The 16,634-nt window shown below is 38.6% G+C and overlaps 1 protein-coding gene across 8 annotated transcripts in view; it reads left to right on the forward strand.

Annotated features, from left to right (window-relative positions):
* ACACA (acetyl-CoA carboxylase alpha) overlaps positions 1–16,634 on the forward strand; it is a 277,071-nt gene that overhangs the window by 152,398 nt on the left and 108,039 nt on the right. For 7 of the 8 annotated variants that reach the window (XM_007096020.3, XM_042967666.1, XM_042967664.1 and 4 more), the window contains 6 exons: positions 1,319–1,342; positions 3,984–4,127; positions 4,913–5,009; positions 6,158–6,265; positions 10,354–10,410; positions 10,643–10,687. In XM_007096020.3, coding sequence (XP_007096082.1) covers positions 1,319–1,342; positions 3,984–4,127; positions 4,913–5,009; positions 6,158–6,265; positions 10,354–10,410; positions 10,643–10,687 — 475 coding nt within the window. The remainder of the gene's footprint in view (positions 1–1,318; positions 1,343–3,983; positions 4,128–4,912; positions 5,010–6,157; positions 6,266–10,353; positions 10,411–10,642; positions 10,688–16,634) is intronic. The other variant, XM_042967663.1, reaches the window with a different exon arrangement.

The following is a 16,634-nucleotide window of genomic DNA, read 5'->3' on the forward strand; positions in this document are numbered from 1 at the left end:
TGTGCAGTGATATGTCACAGCATTTTATTTATATGGCCAGCTCAGTCTATTCTGCTCCTTTCACTGCCATGGAAAGTGCATCATTTTCCTCCCTCTCTCCTCCTTCCCACATATCATCAGCACCACCCACAATGTTCTGCCCATTAAGTCCTGTGTGTGCCAGAAAACCCCAACAATGATTAAATGCTGATAAAAGAATGTTAGAAGGTTAAGATATCAACCAATCAATGCCCTTACAGTACTCCTAAATTGTGGGTGGTAAGTATAACTTTGCCCTTTTAACATTGAAAATAAGGATTTTTTATTTTATTATTTTTTTCAGTTGAGGAAATGACTGACATCAAATTAAGGGGGGGGAGGGAGTGGGGGGAGAAAAAAGCATTGGTGGCAAAGACCAAAGAGAATGCAGGAAACTTGCCTTGCAGTTTCCATTCTTACCCTAATCTTTTTTCTCATCGTTTTGACAAGTACTTGGTCAGGAAATTCTAGGGCTAGCCAAATTTAGGTGTGGTTTTATTTATGAGAGGCCTGGAGTTTTTGAACTTGGAGTACTCTTAAAAAGTCATTATTACCCTAAAATCATTAAAACGTATAAGTTACTTAATTTTAACAAAGTATATCACTCTAGTTACAGAATCATTTATCATTACATTTCTGCATGATTTTCAGTTTTTTAAGCTCCCATAGTACCGAATACCCTCCTTTCCAACACCCCCACCACTCCTCGCCACCTCCCTGGTCTGTGGGAAGAAGACATAGTTAAAAGGGCTTACAAAAGATAGCTGGGAACCTAGATTCCTGGCTACTTTTCTTTGGAGGAGAGTTTATAAGTTCATCTCATATCCTAGGAAAGCAGTTAAGGTGGGAGGGGCTGTGGAATCAACTTCTTTGGACTTCCTTACTAAATTTTCAGTAAAATAGGAATAAGAAAGAAGATTCTATAAGACTTGTCAAGAGTGACATTTCATGTTGAAGCTTAAGATAATATGCCATGTCCATAGAGCTTAAATTAATTTTCATGAGGTTGTGTTTTATCACCACTCCGCATTATTTTTTTGTAGTAGACTTATTTTTAAAAATCCATGGTAATCCATTTCAACCCTTTCCAGCAACAGTTGCTCTGGTGAGGTCGGTCAAGAGGTATGCCTCTTTCGAGGCACCCTGGGGTGTGAAGGTTAATGAGCACTTAATTATGTCTGCTGAATGCCAGAGCTGCCAGGCTGGAGCTCTTCATGTCCAGTCTGTATCTGCTCTGACAATTCTTTTATGATGGCTTTCACTAACCTATCAGTAACTAACTGTGGTTGTTTAATTACAGAGGGAACATCCCCACGCTAAACAGGTACCGTATGTTTAGTTTCTTTTCCAATTAAAAGCACATTTTTTGTAACTTAGAATAGTGAAATCAGGGAAATAAATTAACACTACATTTGACAAGTTATGTTGTCTTCTGCTAGGGAGTCCTGAGCTCCCCTTTGGACATACTGAATTATTCTTTCTGTTTGGAAAACATGTCTGCAGCTTTTCTTCAGCTGTTCAAAAAGCAACACTTGGAAAGCCTCAGTATGGAGAAGCCCCCCATCTAGCTGTATATGATAGGGGAGTTGTCTGCCTGCTGTTCAGCTTTGCTGTAAACATCTTTTGCTACATTCTCTGTCTAGTTTGGGGCTCTCAGAGGAGAAACCCTTAGGTTACTCCTCCCCTGGCAAATTGTTCTTAATTTTTTAATTTTTAGTTTCTTGAGTTTGCTTCTCCTTTTAGCAGAATGCAAATGCAGAAATAGCTGATCTCATGTTTTATCAGTTTGTTAGCTACTTTTCTAAAGTGTTACAATGATATGAAAACCAAATTTTATTTCAGACTTACAAGATTAACATTTGAAAAGTGTATTTAAGTCTTTGATGTATATAACCCTGTGAAGAAGTTTCCAGGCCAATATATAACACATGTGATATTTTGGTAATTTTGATTCCACCTGCTTCTGAGCCAAGCAAGGCAACACAACGCAAGTTTGAGAGGATAGCAGTTCTGATTGGAATTGGATCTATAAAACGCCAAAGCGGCAAGCAATAAGTTGGTGGCAAGTTCTTCGTAGATGATCAGTTCTGTACATTGAAATATTCATAGACTTATGTTTGTTTTGTTCCTCTCCCTTTAAATATTAAGTAATCAAAACTGATTATAGCTTTCAGAGTCCAGTTTGGATGGGGAGAGAAAAGGGAGTACATTGGTTTGGTCTTTGTGTCTGCCCTTTGAGAGTGGACTTGGTTCATTCCTGCCTGCCAGAAAAGCTATGTCCTGGCCCCTGAGCATAGTAGTGGGGGTAACTGAACAGTGGATTTCCCCTGGGGTTCAGTAGAGTGAAAAAGATACTTAACCCCATGTTTGCCACAAACACAGCCTGTTAGCTTATTCAGCGGCAGTTCCCTTTAAGTGTTATCTGGAACCCTTTTATCTTTCCTGTCTAATGCCAGGCAGGTAGAAAAAGATATAATGCCTCACAAACTTGCTTCTTTATAAATATGTTTGGTGATCCTAGAAAAGAGGATGATAGCATTTCTAAGTTCATACAACTCTGAATCCCAGTTTCTAGTGAGCACCATGTGTAAGACTTGCTTGATGCGTGTTTCATGTGTTTGTTTCATTCATGGTATCAATGGTTTCCTCTCCCACTCTGCCTTTCTACTCTCTGGTACTGTCAAAAGATGAAGTGCCTTTTTCACAGTTCTCATTTGCCAAGGAATAAAAACTTGGAGTGTCAGTCTCTGTAGTCTGTGTGACCAGCACTCCGTCCCCTGAAAAATTCCATTGCCTTTTATAATGACAGTTTGAATAGAGTACAGTATGTATGCAGATCTCTAGTCTGCATTGCTGCCTCTCTTCCCCCTGCAACACTGCAGGTGGTGCACTTCAAGGAGACTTTTGAGCAGCTCCCCAAAGTTTAGGTGCCCCTGCCTTGTTCTGAACTTGTTTCTGATCAGTATGCCGGTAACATGGCAGGCAAGTCCTAAAAAGCATCGGTTACTTTGTCTTTCCTAACAGGCCGTCCGGATTGATTGGGCATTTGGAAATACTTCCCAGTATTACTTTTCAGTACATACTGCTGAGGTGTATCAAGGAATATACAGACTCCTTATGTTTTTAGCTTGAACAAACAGTTCTCTTGGAGCATCTCCATTTAACACCTGTTTGTCATGCTTACGCATCCTTTGAGACCCATGCTCTGCCCTTTTGCATCTTACTACGATTTCTTAAGGGCTTTTAGTGAAGATATGTTTACTTTGGAATAGGAGTGTTAAATATAAAAGAGGAAATTTTGCAATTTCGAGTTGAAAAATGTCTCTTTTTCAAAAAGGGAGGAGCTGTAATCCTTACAACTGCTGTCCCCATCAGCCCAGTAAAGGAAGAAGTAAATACCTCAGTAAAGTTCCTTTTATAAACTGTGACTTGTTTCTGTATGATAAATGCTTTCTGTGATGATTTACTAAACCATTCCAAATGACTTAGTTGTTGTACATGCATATATCTATCTGTGAATACTTAAGGCATTTTTTCTCTAGGAATTACAGTAGATTAAGTGTTGCCTAGTTACAGCCCACTTGGCTTGCTTCCTTCCTTTTAAAAGAGGGAATGTTTTAGGGAAGGGGAAGATGCAGGATGGTTTTTAACCCCTGTGTGCTATTCATTCATTAGTCATGCCATGGCGTCCTTGTATTAAAACTGCTACATAGTTCTTCACTATCCTTAGATTTTTATTTGGAGAAATTTGGGGGTGCTAAAAATAGCTTGTGTGGAGTAAAATTGAAATGAGAGGGTTAATGTGAATCCATCAAGACAGGCCTATCCACAGTGGGTAAAAAACCAAATCTGCTCTGCAACCTGACCCTACCTCAGAGTATCTCTTGCTCCTTTTCTCTATTGTTACTCTCCCAATCCTGCTCCTAACTTCCTTGTCTAATGCACTTGATTGAATTACTGTTTAGAATGTCCTTCTCCTCCAACCTCAACCACTATGGCATGACTCACGTAGCTAGTGTCAGCGATGTGCTGTTGGACAACTCATTCACTCCACCATGTCAGCGGATGGGCGGAATGGTCTCTTTTCGGACTTTTGAAGATTTTGTCAGGTAAGACACTGTGGAAATGTGTCTGTTCAAGGGGAGCTATAGCCATCTCTGTTTTGGGGTCTCTGATTTCTGCCAAGTGAATAAAGGCCCCCAGAATAGCCATGAGCCAGCTAAAGAGATATAGCCCTTGCTGTATATGTCCTTGGAGAGGTATATGTTCTTCCATTTCTACCTCTTATTCAGACTCCACAAGCCTCTACTTGTTATATGAGCCTGGTCAGAAAAAAAGAAACAAACAAAAACCATCTTTTCCTTAGGAGCTAACAGAAGAAGCTGTCTGCTCTGTGATGAGTGAAATGTCAGGAGAAATTAAACACAACACCAGAGTGAGCCCCACCAGAGACGATACATCTTTTGATTAAATGCATTCAGCATCTATCTCTTGATGTATACTGATGCATTACCCTAGGGGGAGGGGTAATTACATTGGTCTGTCACTGCTCCAGTCCCAGGCTCTTTCTGTTACTTTAAGACCGATGATGACAGCAGTGCTCATAGCTTACATATGAAAAAAACAAAAAAGCTGTAGATCATTCTTTTTTTTTAAAGAAAAAATATATATGGTTTATTAAAGGTTAAACAATCCATCCTCCTAATTTCTGCCACTTGGTGAAATTTTGCATGTCACCTCTAGCCACTGGTGATTCTATTCAGTTGACTATCGAGCACAAAGCAGAATAGATTCTTCTTGTGGACTGGGCTGGCAATGGCAGCGTTAGTTTCCTGCCACTTAGGTTTTCTGCTACTTGGGTTTTCATGGCGGGTATTTCTCTGGTATTTTTCAGGATCTTTGATGAAGTGATGGGCTGCTTCTGTGACTCCCCACCCCAAAGCCCCACGTTCCCTGAGGCAGGTCACACATCTCTGTATGATGAAGACAAGGTATAGTGTTCCCTTTGAGAGACTGCTTTGTTACTTCAGACACAGGACTTGTAGTATATGCTATCTTTCTGGCTTTGGAAGAATCCATCTTTTTACCCTACTTTATATTATTTAATTTTATATGCCTCATCAAAGTATTTTTGGGAACAAATGGAATATAAATTCTAATCTAAAAAAAAACCAAACTGTATTTATCTTGGAATCCATACTGTGAATAGCAAATGGACTCAGCCATATCCATTGCAGCTGCCTCTGAGTCTCTGAATGTTGTTTTCAAGACTCGAGCTGTGGTTGCTTTAATTCTTAGTGGTGGCTTATATATTTGTAGAATGGTGCTATCATAGTATTCGGGGAATGGCAGACTAGATAGCAGGGGAAAAAAATAGGCATTTTGTTTAGAACTTTGTCCTTTTATTAAATCCCTTCTTTTCATTTCACAGTAAACAGATAATTCTGCTTTTTCCCGATGAGGTGATTTTCCCATGGTTTGATACTTCCACTGTTTGATAAATTGTTAGGAAATATGTGAGAATATGTTCAGATGGCTTCTTCCACTCGTTTTTCTTCACATTCTGTGAAGAAATGTGACAAATGGTTTCATTCCCATTTGATTCATGAAAAAGTTGACACAGTGGTCTTCAAGTTCATGTCAAGTCAGGATTTGAGTCTACCTCTGGGTAATGCCTTTGCCGCCTTATCTTTGAAAAGTTAGGTGTTTTACTTTATTTGATCTCTGTTGTGGATGCTGATCAATGGTTTCTTTTCCTTTTTTTTTTTTTTTTTAATTTTAATGTTTATTTTTATTTTTGAGACAGAGAAAGAATATGAATGGGGGAGGGTCAGAGAGAGGGAGACACAGAATCTGAAGCAGGCTCCAGGCTGTGAGCTGTCAGCACAGAGCCCGATGCGGGGCTCGAACTCACGGACTGTGAGATCATGACCTGAGCCGAAGTCGGATGCCCAACCGACTGAGCCACCCAGGCACCCCTGATCAATGGTTTCAATTTGCTGATTCATACTAGTGGGGAAACCAGAATGTCCTGTGAGGCGTATCTCTTTTTCAGGTATTCTACCAAGTACTGTAACTTCTCTCTGCCTCTATATTAACCAGCCTGCTAATTTCTTTGTGTTGTGTTCTTGAGTTACAGGTCCCCAGGGATGAACCAATTCACATTCTGAATGTGGCTATCAAGACTGACTGTGATATTGAGGATGACAGACTGGCAGCTATGTTCAGAGAGTTTACCCAACAAAATGTAAGTCCTAGGTTGGGTGGAAATTGATGGTGGCCGCTTTCCTGCTGATATATCCTATCCACCCTTTTATCTTACCACTGATAATGGCTATGTCTTTTACATAGTTCTGCCTGTAGGGGTGAAATTCCAAAGTGACTTAATAGTATGTAATGAATATCTTATGTCAAGAAATATAGACCTCAATATTCAAAATGTTTTTAAGGAAAGTAAGTTGTGTTCTTAAATCTTTCCCAGAGCTCTGTCTTGAACTTCCATTCACCTGCTGAATATTTTCCTTTGGTGACTTAACTCCATAAATCTAGGCCTAGATTCCCCTGAGTTTCCTTCTATATCTTGAAAGTATCAGTTATGGGGCGCCTGGGTGGCTCAGTTGGTTAATCGTCCGACTTCAGCTCAGGTCACGATCTCGCGGTCTGTGAGTTCGAGCCCCGCGTCGGGCTCTGTGCTGACAGCTCAGAGCCTGGAGCCTGCTTCCGATTCTGTGCCTCCCTCTCTCTCTGCCCCTCCCCCTTTCATGCTCTGTCTCTCTCTGTCTCAAAAATAAATAAACATTAAAAAAAATAATAATAAAAAAAAAAAAGAAAGTATCAGTTATACATCCATTCTCCTTTCAATTCTGTGTCTCTTGGATATATTGTGTTGACATCAAACTTCATAGTTTAAACCTAAATTTCCATCATTTTCCTTCACCTCTTATGACCCCCTGCCAACCACCCCCAAGAAACAAAACAAACCCAAGTAACCAAACCCTTTACCCCTAGTCATTTGGAAATCATTGACTTCTTCCTTTCCTTGCCATTCCGTTAATCTGCTCCTCTACCCACAATCCTTACTTGTTTATTTCCATCAGGTCTGACATCAGGATCTCTGAGGTTTTTCTTTACAGTGTCTCTTACCCTTTCTTTCTTCTTAGTTTTAAAATTCTCAATGCCACCATTCTAGTGTAAACTCTTACCTCACATCTGAGGCATGGCAACAGGTTTACTTGTGATCCATTTGTGTTCCCCTTGTTCTCCCCCCAGCTTCAGTTCTGCTCACTTCCACAAAGTTAAATGTCCAAAATGCCCCCTTACCAAGGTATTCTCCCACTTAGCGTTGGTTCTCTTACCCTTAAGATACATCTGTAGCTTGATATTTAACATCATCCTATTAACGAAGGCTCACAGTCTAGCCTTTGCTGCTCCTAAGTTTTTGTCTCATTTACCTTTGTTTACTTCATCTCTTCTGTGGTCCTCATCTGAAAGGTTTTCTACTCACACTAACTTCCTTCCAGTCTTTCTCTCTCCCCTTCCTTCCTTCCTTCCTTCCTTCCTTCCTTCCTTCCTTCCTTCTTTCTTCCCTCCCTTCCTTCTTCTGCTTGTTTTAAGAGCTGTCTCAAATTTCACCGCTTTCATGAGGCCTTCTCTGAGTAGCCCTCACTAAAATGTATTTTTCTTCCTTGCATTTCTAATTGGTCATCATATATTTATTAGCAGTAATGATACTTTTTTTTTTTATAAAGAGCTTCTATGTAAACTTTTTTATTTGCACCTTATCACAGTCTCATGGGGCTGGATTAGTCAGGAATTATTCTGTTATACACGTGGGGAAAAGTTCAAGTTCAGAGTAGATTAAGGTCCCTTGATCACCCACTGGTAGATGATATAGCAAAAACCTGAATTTAAGGCTTGTGATGCCAGCTCTAAGGGTCACAGATCTAGGTGCTTTAGTGAATAATACATTCTTAGCCCTGAAGATGCTTATAGTCTTATTGGAGGGAATGGTTAGACATGCTCAAATAATAATCTGCAGTTACATTTCATTGTGACATGTGATAGATGCCAAAGCACCTCTCTTCAGCTGCCCTTAATGACAACTACTCATGTGTTTCCTTTGAATGGAAAGCACCTAACTTATACTGCTTGTTATAGAGAATGAGCTCAGTAGATGTTTTTTAAAATTTAATTTAGCAATATAAGCAATTAGTGCCATAGGCATTCACACCATGTAATGCTGATGGTAGGTACTCAGGAAAAGATGGTAACTTTGTGTTTCAGATGAGTCTTTAATCCATTATACTCTCAAAGCACACAAACTGACTGTAAGATTATAGTGGCCAAGATGAGGAAAAGGTACTTTCAGAGAAGTGAAGGTATGGGACATGCCTGGGAGTTTTTCTTTAGAAGAGAAATTTACCTTTCTTCTTGACCTGGACTAGTGACCTCATAAAATTAACCTGAGACCGGTGACCAAGGTAACCTTAGCTGTAAGAGACCTACTGTTATGTGTGGCTGCTGACTCTGCTGCTTGATGAAATAACATATGACCGTTTCTTCCCAGGTGTTGAGGCACTAATTGCCGATACTTGATTGTTTTGACCTCAACTTTAGGCTTTTTGTTACCCTCAAATCCAAGTCTTATATATCATCACACATTGATTTAAAAAAACAGTTTCTTTATTTTTACTGCATATATTTGTAACATTAACTGGCAATAGGAAATTGCCTTTTTCCTTAACTGAACTTGTAAACTGAGGCACAGAGAAATCCAGCATCTTTGTCTAATGCTTTTCGAAAGGCTAAGGGTACACTGTGCTGACATTCTAAGCCTAGAGAAGCTATTAACTGCATTAGGTACTGTGCTTATCCAGGAATACTTGACATTTTCACCTCCTTGTTTTGGGGGGAAAAAAACATAAAAAGAAAGGGAAGGAGAAGCAATTACAAAAACCTGAAATGATAACTAGTTTTGTTTTTCACTTCATGATCATGCTCCTAGCAGTTTAGAAAAAGTTTTTTTTTTTTTTTTAAGCACACATTAAACTATCAAATAGGTTGATCCAAATTGTCCAAATAATCTTCTAGTCCCAGCATGTCTTTTTTTCTCTCATAGAAATTAGGATCATATATTTGTAAATGACTTGTGGAGGAGATTGAAGCAGTCAGTGTAAATGGAGTTTCTCCAGGTGCTGACGCCTAATCGCTGGGTAATAGCTGTGGACTTGCTGTGAGACCGGCATTATTACAATGTAATCAGAATCCTGTTGCTCTGCTGTTATTGTCAGCCACTTGTGGAATTTTAAAAGCAATAACAATTTTGATTTTAAATCATGGCATTATTAAAGTTATTTTCTTCCCTTGCCAGAACATAGCTATTGATGCTTGTCTTTGAAGGACTTGGCTGTAGTGGAATTCTTTGTTGGTGCTGGAAAAAAACGTTTCTGTTCCTAGGCATGCTTAAAGACTGATAACCACGGCAGCCCCCATTACACTGTGTTCTTCTAAAACAGTTTTTTCTTACTGTAGTATCAGTACTTGGTTATTTACATTAATGGGTATGATGCCAGTACAGATCCTTTTTAAATGTGAGTAAGCCAAAATTTATTCATGTTTGGTCTGGGGATTTATTATTAGAAAATTAATTTTTCCAGTTATCTTTTGTTTATGCTGTTAGTTAATTTTATTACTAAGCAGTGGCATAGTAGAAATGGAGAAGTAGGAGGAAAATGGCTCAGGAATGTGCCTATTCATAAGGGGAAGCTAATTTGGACTTAAAAAATACATAGTATCATGAAAGTTAAGAATTGGCTTATGAACATAGCTCTTGTTTGGAGTTACAGCAAGGAATTGATCAAACTAAAGTCTGACTGTAGTTTGTGAAAATCGACATTTTTTTTTCTATTTGTATTATTCATATATCCTCTCAGGGCATTCAACTAGTGGCATTGCTTTTCTCTTTGTTGCGATGTAGCCCCTTTTTGTTAGGGACCTTTAAAAGTATGTCCCTTACTTAATTCATTAACCTGTTTCTTTGTTTCTACTTTTGAGATAAATGAGCAGTACGCTATAGAGAAAGGCTTAGATCCAGAGGCCCAAGTTCTCCTTTTTTCCTTCAGTTCTCCTTCAGTTTTGTCCAGATCAATATATGAAACCTATTCCATCAGAGCCAGGTTGAGATATGTTTATTTGCAAGTTTGAAGGTATTGAGGCAAGATGTAGATATACAAAAAAGGGTGCTTGCCCAGTCAGAGCTTTCTGAGGACTAAATGGGGTAAAACTTAGGATGAATGGAGATCTCATCTATCTTCTGTTTACATGTTTTGTTTGTAGAAAGCTACCCTGGTTGAGCATGGGATACGGCGCCTTACTTTCCTGGTCGCACAAAAGGTACTGGCACGTGACCGATACTCCCCCAATATGTCTTAACGCTGCTTCTAGAACTTTAAAAAATAAAATATGGAATTATAATCATTTATTTCTTGTAGAATCTAATAAATTTTTTCCTATAAATTTAATCAAGAAAAAACATTAACTCATCACCTTTTACTTAATTCGTTTTTAATTTTATTATTAATTGCCAGCTTCTGTTTTTTCTTCTTTTCTGTCTTTCATTTGAAAGGATTTCAGAAAACAGGTCAACTATGAGGTGGATCAGAGATTTCATGTAAGTAAAAGGAACCACAATGAAAGATTACTTACTGTTTTATCTATCTGCCATCAATTATTTAAATATAGAGTATGTGTGAGTTCTTTAGAAGAGCTGGACTCATGTTTGGTTCTTCTTTTAGAAAGTGTTAAAATGAATCTTCCAGTTCTTCTTTAGTGTTCCAGCTAAAGTTTTTGTGTTTTTTTTTTTTTAACCCTGTAATGAACTCTCAGTATAACTCTGAGAAATAGTTAAGAATGAACACATGCATTTATCCAGATGACTAAGGAAGAAGTGGGAACTAACTACTAATCTCTTCTGTGCAGAGTGAACATAGGGACTTCAGTGATGAAGAACTGTTGATTGTACTTTGGGGTTTTGGCTTCTACCAAAGTTGGATTCAGGTTCTATTATTGAGAATTCTCAATTCTGAAAAACAATCATTTATTATTTAAAATGTCTTAACAGAACCTAAGTTGGTGTTTTTGTCTTATGTTAATTCTAGGAGCAGGAAATAAATAAAATTAAGCATTAAATTGCTTGTTCTCCCATTTAACTGAATTAACTGTTAGTATTTATGAGATTAAAAATTTTGTTGAAAAGAGAACTAAGTTAATAGCCTGGCATCCAAACAGTGGTATATCCACAATCATACCCATTGTGGTAGTAAGGTCAAAAATCCAGTTTGCAATCAAGATGTTATTTTCTAAAATGACTGATTATTGTTAACATATTTCTTTAAAAATTTATCTTATTGTAGCTAAGTAAGATTCCAGAAGATATTAGGAAGTCTTAATTTTCCTGATAAGAACTTTATTTGGGGGGCACCTGGGTGGCCCAGTCAGTTAAGTGATCCACTCTTGGTTTTGGCTCAGTTTACGATCTCATGGTTTGTGGATTCAGGCTCCACACCTGGCAACTTGGAGCCTGCTTGGGATTCTCTTTCTCTCCCTCTCTCTCTCTGCCCCTACCCCACTTGTGCTGTCTCTGTCTCTCTCAAATAAATAAACTTAAAAAAAAAAAGAAAAGAGTTTCAGGGCACCTGGGTGGCTCAGTCGGGTAAGTGTCCAGCCTCGGCTCAGGTGATGATCTCATGGTTCGTAGGTTCGAGTCCCATGTCATCTCAGAGCCTGGAGCCTGCTTTGGATTCTGTGTCTACCTCTCTCTCTTCCCCTCCCCCACCCACACTCTGTCTCTCTCTCTCTCAAAAATAAATAAAACATTAAAAAAATAAAAAAAAAGAATTTTGTTTTAACAATTAAGTTAGTTTTCAAGCACTGTTCATTTGTAATGAAGATAGCATTTGGGATTCTGGAAAGGACTTTCTAAATTCAAGGACCTATGTGTGACTGCTTTTATTGGCCTTTGTCTATTAGGTCTGTAGCACTTGACATTTTGTTTTCCTTCTCAGAGTTCACCTTGTTGGTCTAGTCTACAGAGAAACCAGACAGACTACCCTCAAGCTAAAGAGCTAAGATTTTCTGAAATGCTTTAGGAAATGTTGTGGACTGTATAACTCCCCTGTGTTATTGATGTCAGGAAATCAAGCAGAGTGCAGATATGTATCAATCAATAACTTTAGATAGGAAACTAGAGGCAGTGGAGAAGTATGAGGAGCTTAAAGAGAACCCTGGGGCTTTAGAGAGAAAAATCAAGAGCTTAGAGAATAAAATTGATACTTGGGATAGAATATGGAAGCCCATGAATGAATAGTATGGCTGTTAAATGCTGATCTGAACTAAAGTAGACATGCCAGAGCCAAGACCTGGATTTGGGAAGAAAGAGTACTGGACTAGATTCTTAAGTTTTAATGTGATCTTTCATTTCTCACTGACTTTGGAATAATATAATATTCTGGGGAATAATAGTGAACTTGTAAAATTATTTTCCTTTTCCCTAATAATTCAGATGGAGTCTTGATGTTTATAGCACAGTAACCGGTTTCCTATATAGTAAGCATTCCACAATGGATTAAAACTCTCCATTAAAATTTTTAAAAAGCCAAAGTGATTCATTTCCATGGGCATTCTTTTTCTTTTCCTTTTTTTTTTTTTTTTTGTAACGTTTTTATTTTTATTTATTTTGAGAGAGAACATGAGCAGGGGAGGAATAGAGGGAGAGAGAATCTGAAGCAAGCTGCATACTGTCAGTGCAGAGCCTGACACAGGTCTTGAACTCACGAACCATGAGACCATGACCTGAGCTGAAGTCCGATGTTTAACCGACTAAGCCACTCAGGTGCCCCAATAGGCATTATTTCTTTTGTAATTTCTTACCTCTGAATCTTTGTCATGTCCGAGAGTGTATCTACAGCTTTAAAACATTTTTTTTTGTTGTTCTCCCTGCTATCCAGTAGGTTGAATAGGGACGCGTATAGGCAAAATCTGCCAGGAAATGAGCCCAGTAGCTGGTCTTCCCCAGGAATCATTGTCCAGTTCCTATTTATAGTGGCGTCAAGTGAGTAATCAGTTAAATTATCAAGTTTTATGATGAGTATAGGAAAGGTTGCTTTAGGACGTAGAGAACATTAAGGTTTGGTGTGCACTGGATTTTCTCTGAAGAATTGAATGACAGAAGAATTGGGGTGTTTTTATGTGAGACTCCTTAGAAGCGATTAGTGGTTATGCAGGGGGCAAGGACAACTATTACTGAGCTCCATCCAGGATCTACAATAGCCAGGAAGCCTTGGCAGGAGTTGTACAAATCCAGGGCTCATTGTCATGGTGCTGCTCTTAGTTCCTCTGCTGGTGGTAGCTTGCCATTCGTGGAGGATGCTTAGCCTCTGTCATGTCATCTGATGTGTGCTTGCCCCATAGTTAGTGTAGTGTGAAAAAGAGGAAGCTTTCTGGGAGTGTTAGAGATGAATCCCTTGATCTCTCTGGCTTTTTGGTAATCCACTGTGATGTATGCAGCCTCCCCTGTTCTACACTGTGAAATCCCTATATTATTGAAGAGAAAATGTGCACATGAGGGGGCAAGGAGAAGAGGAAGGTTACCAAGGCTGTTCAAGAACAGCATTGGCTAGTGTGGAATGAAGCAGCTGTACCATTGTTACATGGTCCTCGTCTCTCATGCTGCTTCAGAACCAGAACAAGGCAAATGAGGGCCAGAGTAATGATTCCTAGAGAGTGTATATCTTGTTAGGTGCTTATTCAGATGCCAATGAAGACTGTAAGCATTTCCAAAACTTTGTTGTCTATCACCACAGTCTCCACAGAGCTGAGCACTGGAATGTCTGCTACTGCCTTAGTCTCTTAGAGAATCCCTTAGAGCATGGAGCCTGTTCCTCCCAGCAGGCAGTATCCACCAGCACTAAGGAGTCTTGATATTGAGGTTCTTTCCATGGCCATCTAATTAAATCAAGTGCCCATAACAGGGCTTGCATAACTGCTTAACATTGATATTTAAACCAATTTTGAGAACAAACAAACCCATCCTTGTAAATACCTCCTTCCTATTTTAAAAAAATTGAAGCTTTAAAAGCAAAAGAACAGGGTCTTTGAATTTCTGCAGCTGTATCAGCTGCAGTTCTCCAGTTTTATGTAGTATTTAAGTCTCTTAGTTTCACTCACATTTCAGATCTAGAATTCGAGAAAGTGTAGCAGAAGGTGCTGTCTGATTGGAGTGTAAGTATTAAGCTTTTTGAAGCTTTCGGTATTTTTTTTCAGCAAAGTTTTGTTAGGGATATGGAAATGCGAATTTTTAGGATTTCTTCTGATACTTTGCAACCCAAACAAAAGCATTAGGTCCAAACACTGTGATAAATCAGTTTTATCTAGGTTTCCTTTTGCATCTTGCTTGTACAATTTTAGGCAATTAAAAAAATTCTCCTATAAATCACCTAGGATATAGTTGTAGTTTTACCAGTTTTATGAGTGATTCCCACTTATTTGGGTCTGAAGGAAGAACCAACTATCAAAAATAGTTATCACGGTGGGGTGCCTGGGTGTCTTAGTCGGTTAAGCATCCGACTCCTGTATTTGAGTCAGGTCATGATCTCACGGTTTTGTGAACTCGAGCCCTGCATCGGGCTCTGCACCGACAGTACTGCGGAGCCTGCTTGGGATTCTCTCTGTCTCCCTGTGTCTCTGCCCTTCCCTGACTCATGCTGTCTCTGTCTCTCTCAAAATAAATAAACTTAAAAAAAAATGTTTAAAAATAGTTATGGTTAGTAGTTCATTTCTTTAAAAAAATTGATATGCCAATTATATCTCAATATTAAGTTGGAAAAAATTGGTAGTTTTGTTTGCTAGTGGATCAACTATTAGTTTTTCAGAAGGTTTGGTTTGGGTTTTTGTTTTAATTACAGTCTATATAATTAGTTCTCAGCATGTTGAGGTAAAAGAGAATTGCACCAGCAAGTTTCCAATTTCTTCATCTCATTAGGTTTTTAACACGATTATTAGTGTCATAATCATCTATGATGTTTTCTGTTGCAGGTTTTCACATTCTCTGATTTGCAGGGTGTCTTGATTGGCTAATTTAGGCAAATTATTTTGATTGTCTTGATGATGGTTGGCTGATTAGAACACAGCAGGGGTATAATTTCTTCCTGAGAAATGTTGCATTCTTTTGGTTTTTGGTACCAGAACACTAAGAGGGTTTTTCTTTGTGTACATTCAATTATTATATTTGCCCATAACACTAGTAGAATGCCTGGAAAGCAATTACATTAGTGATGGAATAAGCATGAATGCTGTTAGTAGAAAAATTGGAAGTCTCAGGATGAGGTGGGGTGAAGGAATTGACTACAACTGTAGGACCAGACTTCTGCTTTTCTTCTCTGTGTTTTTTGTTTCTGCGATTTTTTGAGCACTGAAGGAAGTGACGGCTTGCTATAAAAGTCTTCAGAACTTGTCTGTCTTTCTAAGAATCACTTAATAATCCTGGTTTCTCATTGCACAGAACTTCTGGCCATTTCCTGACCTGAATGCTTCACGCTTAAATTGAGGGCCCCACTGTGGAGCTAAAAATTTGCTCAAAAGTTATTAAAAAAAAAAGTTTATATTATCTCATAACACTGTTTCTTAGCTAAACTTAATGAAAGTGGTTTTTTCGATTTTGGTGAGTCTTTGCCCACCCCTGCCAAGAATTAGTTCTCTTTTGTTATTGGTTGTAAAGGTATTTCCATTCAAGATTGTTTGTTTTCCATGTCTTTTGGTTACCACAAATTTTCATAATGGACTGAATGGTAAAGACAGCTTATTTGTTACTATCGTGATGTTTTGGAAGGAATAATGATTTTGATTCTGCATATATACACACTTAAATAAGTGGTATACTAGGGGTGCCTGGGTAGCCCAGTCGGTTGAGCATCCAACTTCGGCTCAGGTCATGATCTCGCGGTCTGTGAGTTCGAGCCCCACGTTGGGCTGTGTGCTGACAGCTCAGAGCCTGGAACCTACGTCAGGTTCTGTATCTCCCTGTTTCTCTGCCCCTCCTTTGCTCATGCTCTATCTCTCTCTGTCTCTCAAAAATAAATTAACAAAAAAATAAAAATAAAAATAAATAAACAAGTGTGCTTTTAAGTGGTACACTAAATAAATATATTTTAATTCATAGTTCTGGCAGAATAGAAAGGTATATGCTTAAAAGATCTTATTATCACTTACCTTGACTCTTTCAGAAAATTCCATGAAAGGACTTTTTATTACCTTTCCTTTTGTGACCTGTGTTGCTTTTTTAGCTAATGCTCTGAAAGCCATACCTCTCAAGAATAAAATCAAAACTAGGCTATATAAAGCCATGAGCATGAAATCTACTGAAAACTCAGCTGAACATCTTCCTGCTTAATCTTAAAGTCATCCCCATGTTCTTCACTATCATTCGGGGGAATTATTTAGAACAAAACATCATCAGTAAAAGATCAGTGCTGTGTAAAACCCACTTTCAAAGGGCTTTTAAAGACCCAAGCCTGAACAAGGGATTTCCTGGGCTTGCTAAACAAGCTCCTAGAAACCTGTTA

Source organism: Panthera tigris, chromosome E1, assembly GCF_018350195.1.
Source record: "Panthera tigris isolate Pti1 chromosome E1, P.tigris_Pti1_mat1.1, whole genome shotgun sequence".
NCBI lineage: Eukaryota > Metazoa > Chordata > Mammalia > Carnivora > Felidae > Panthera > Panthera tigris.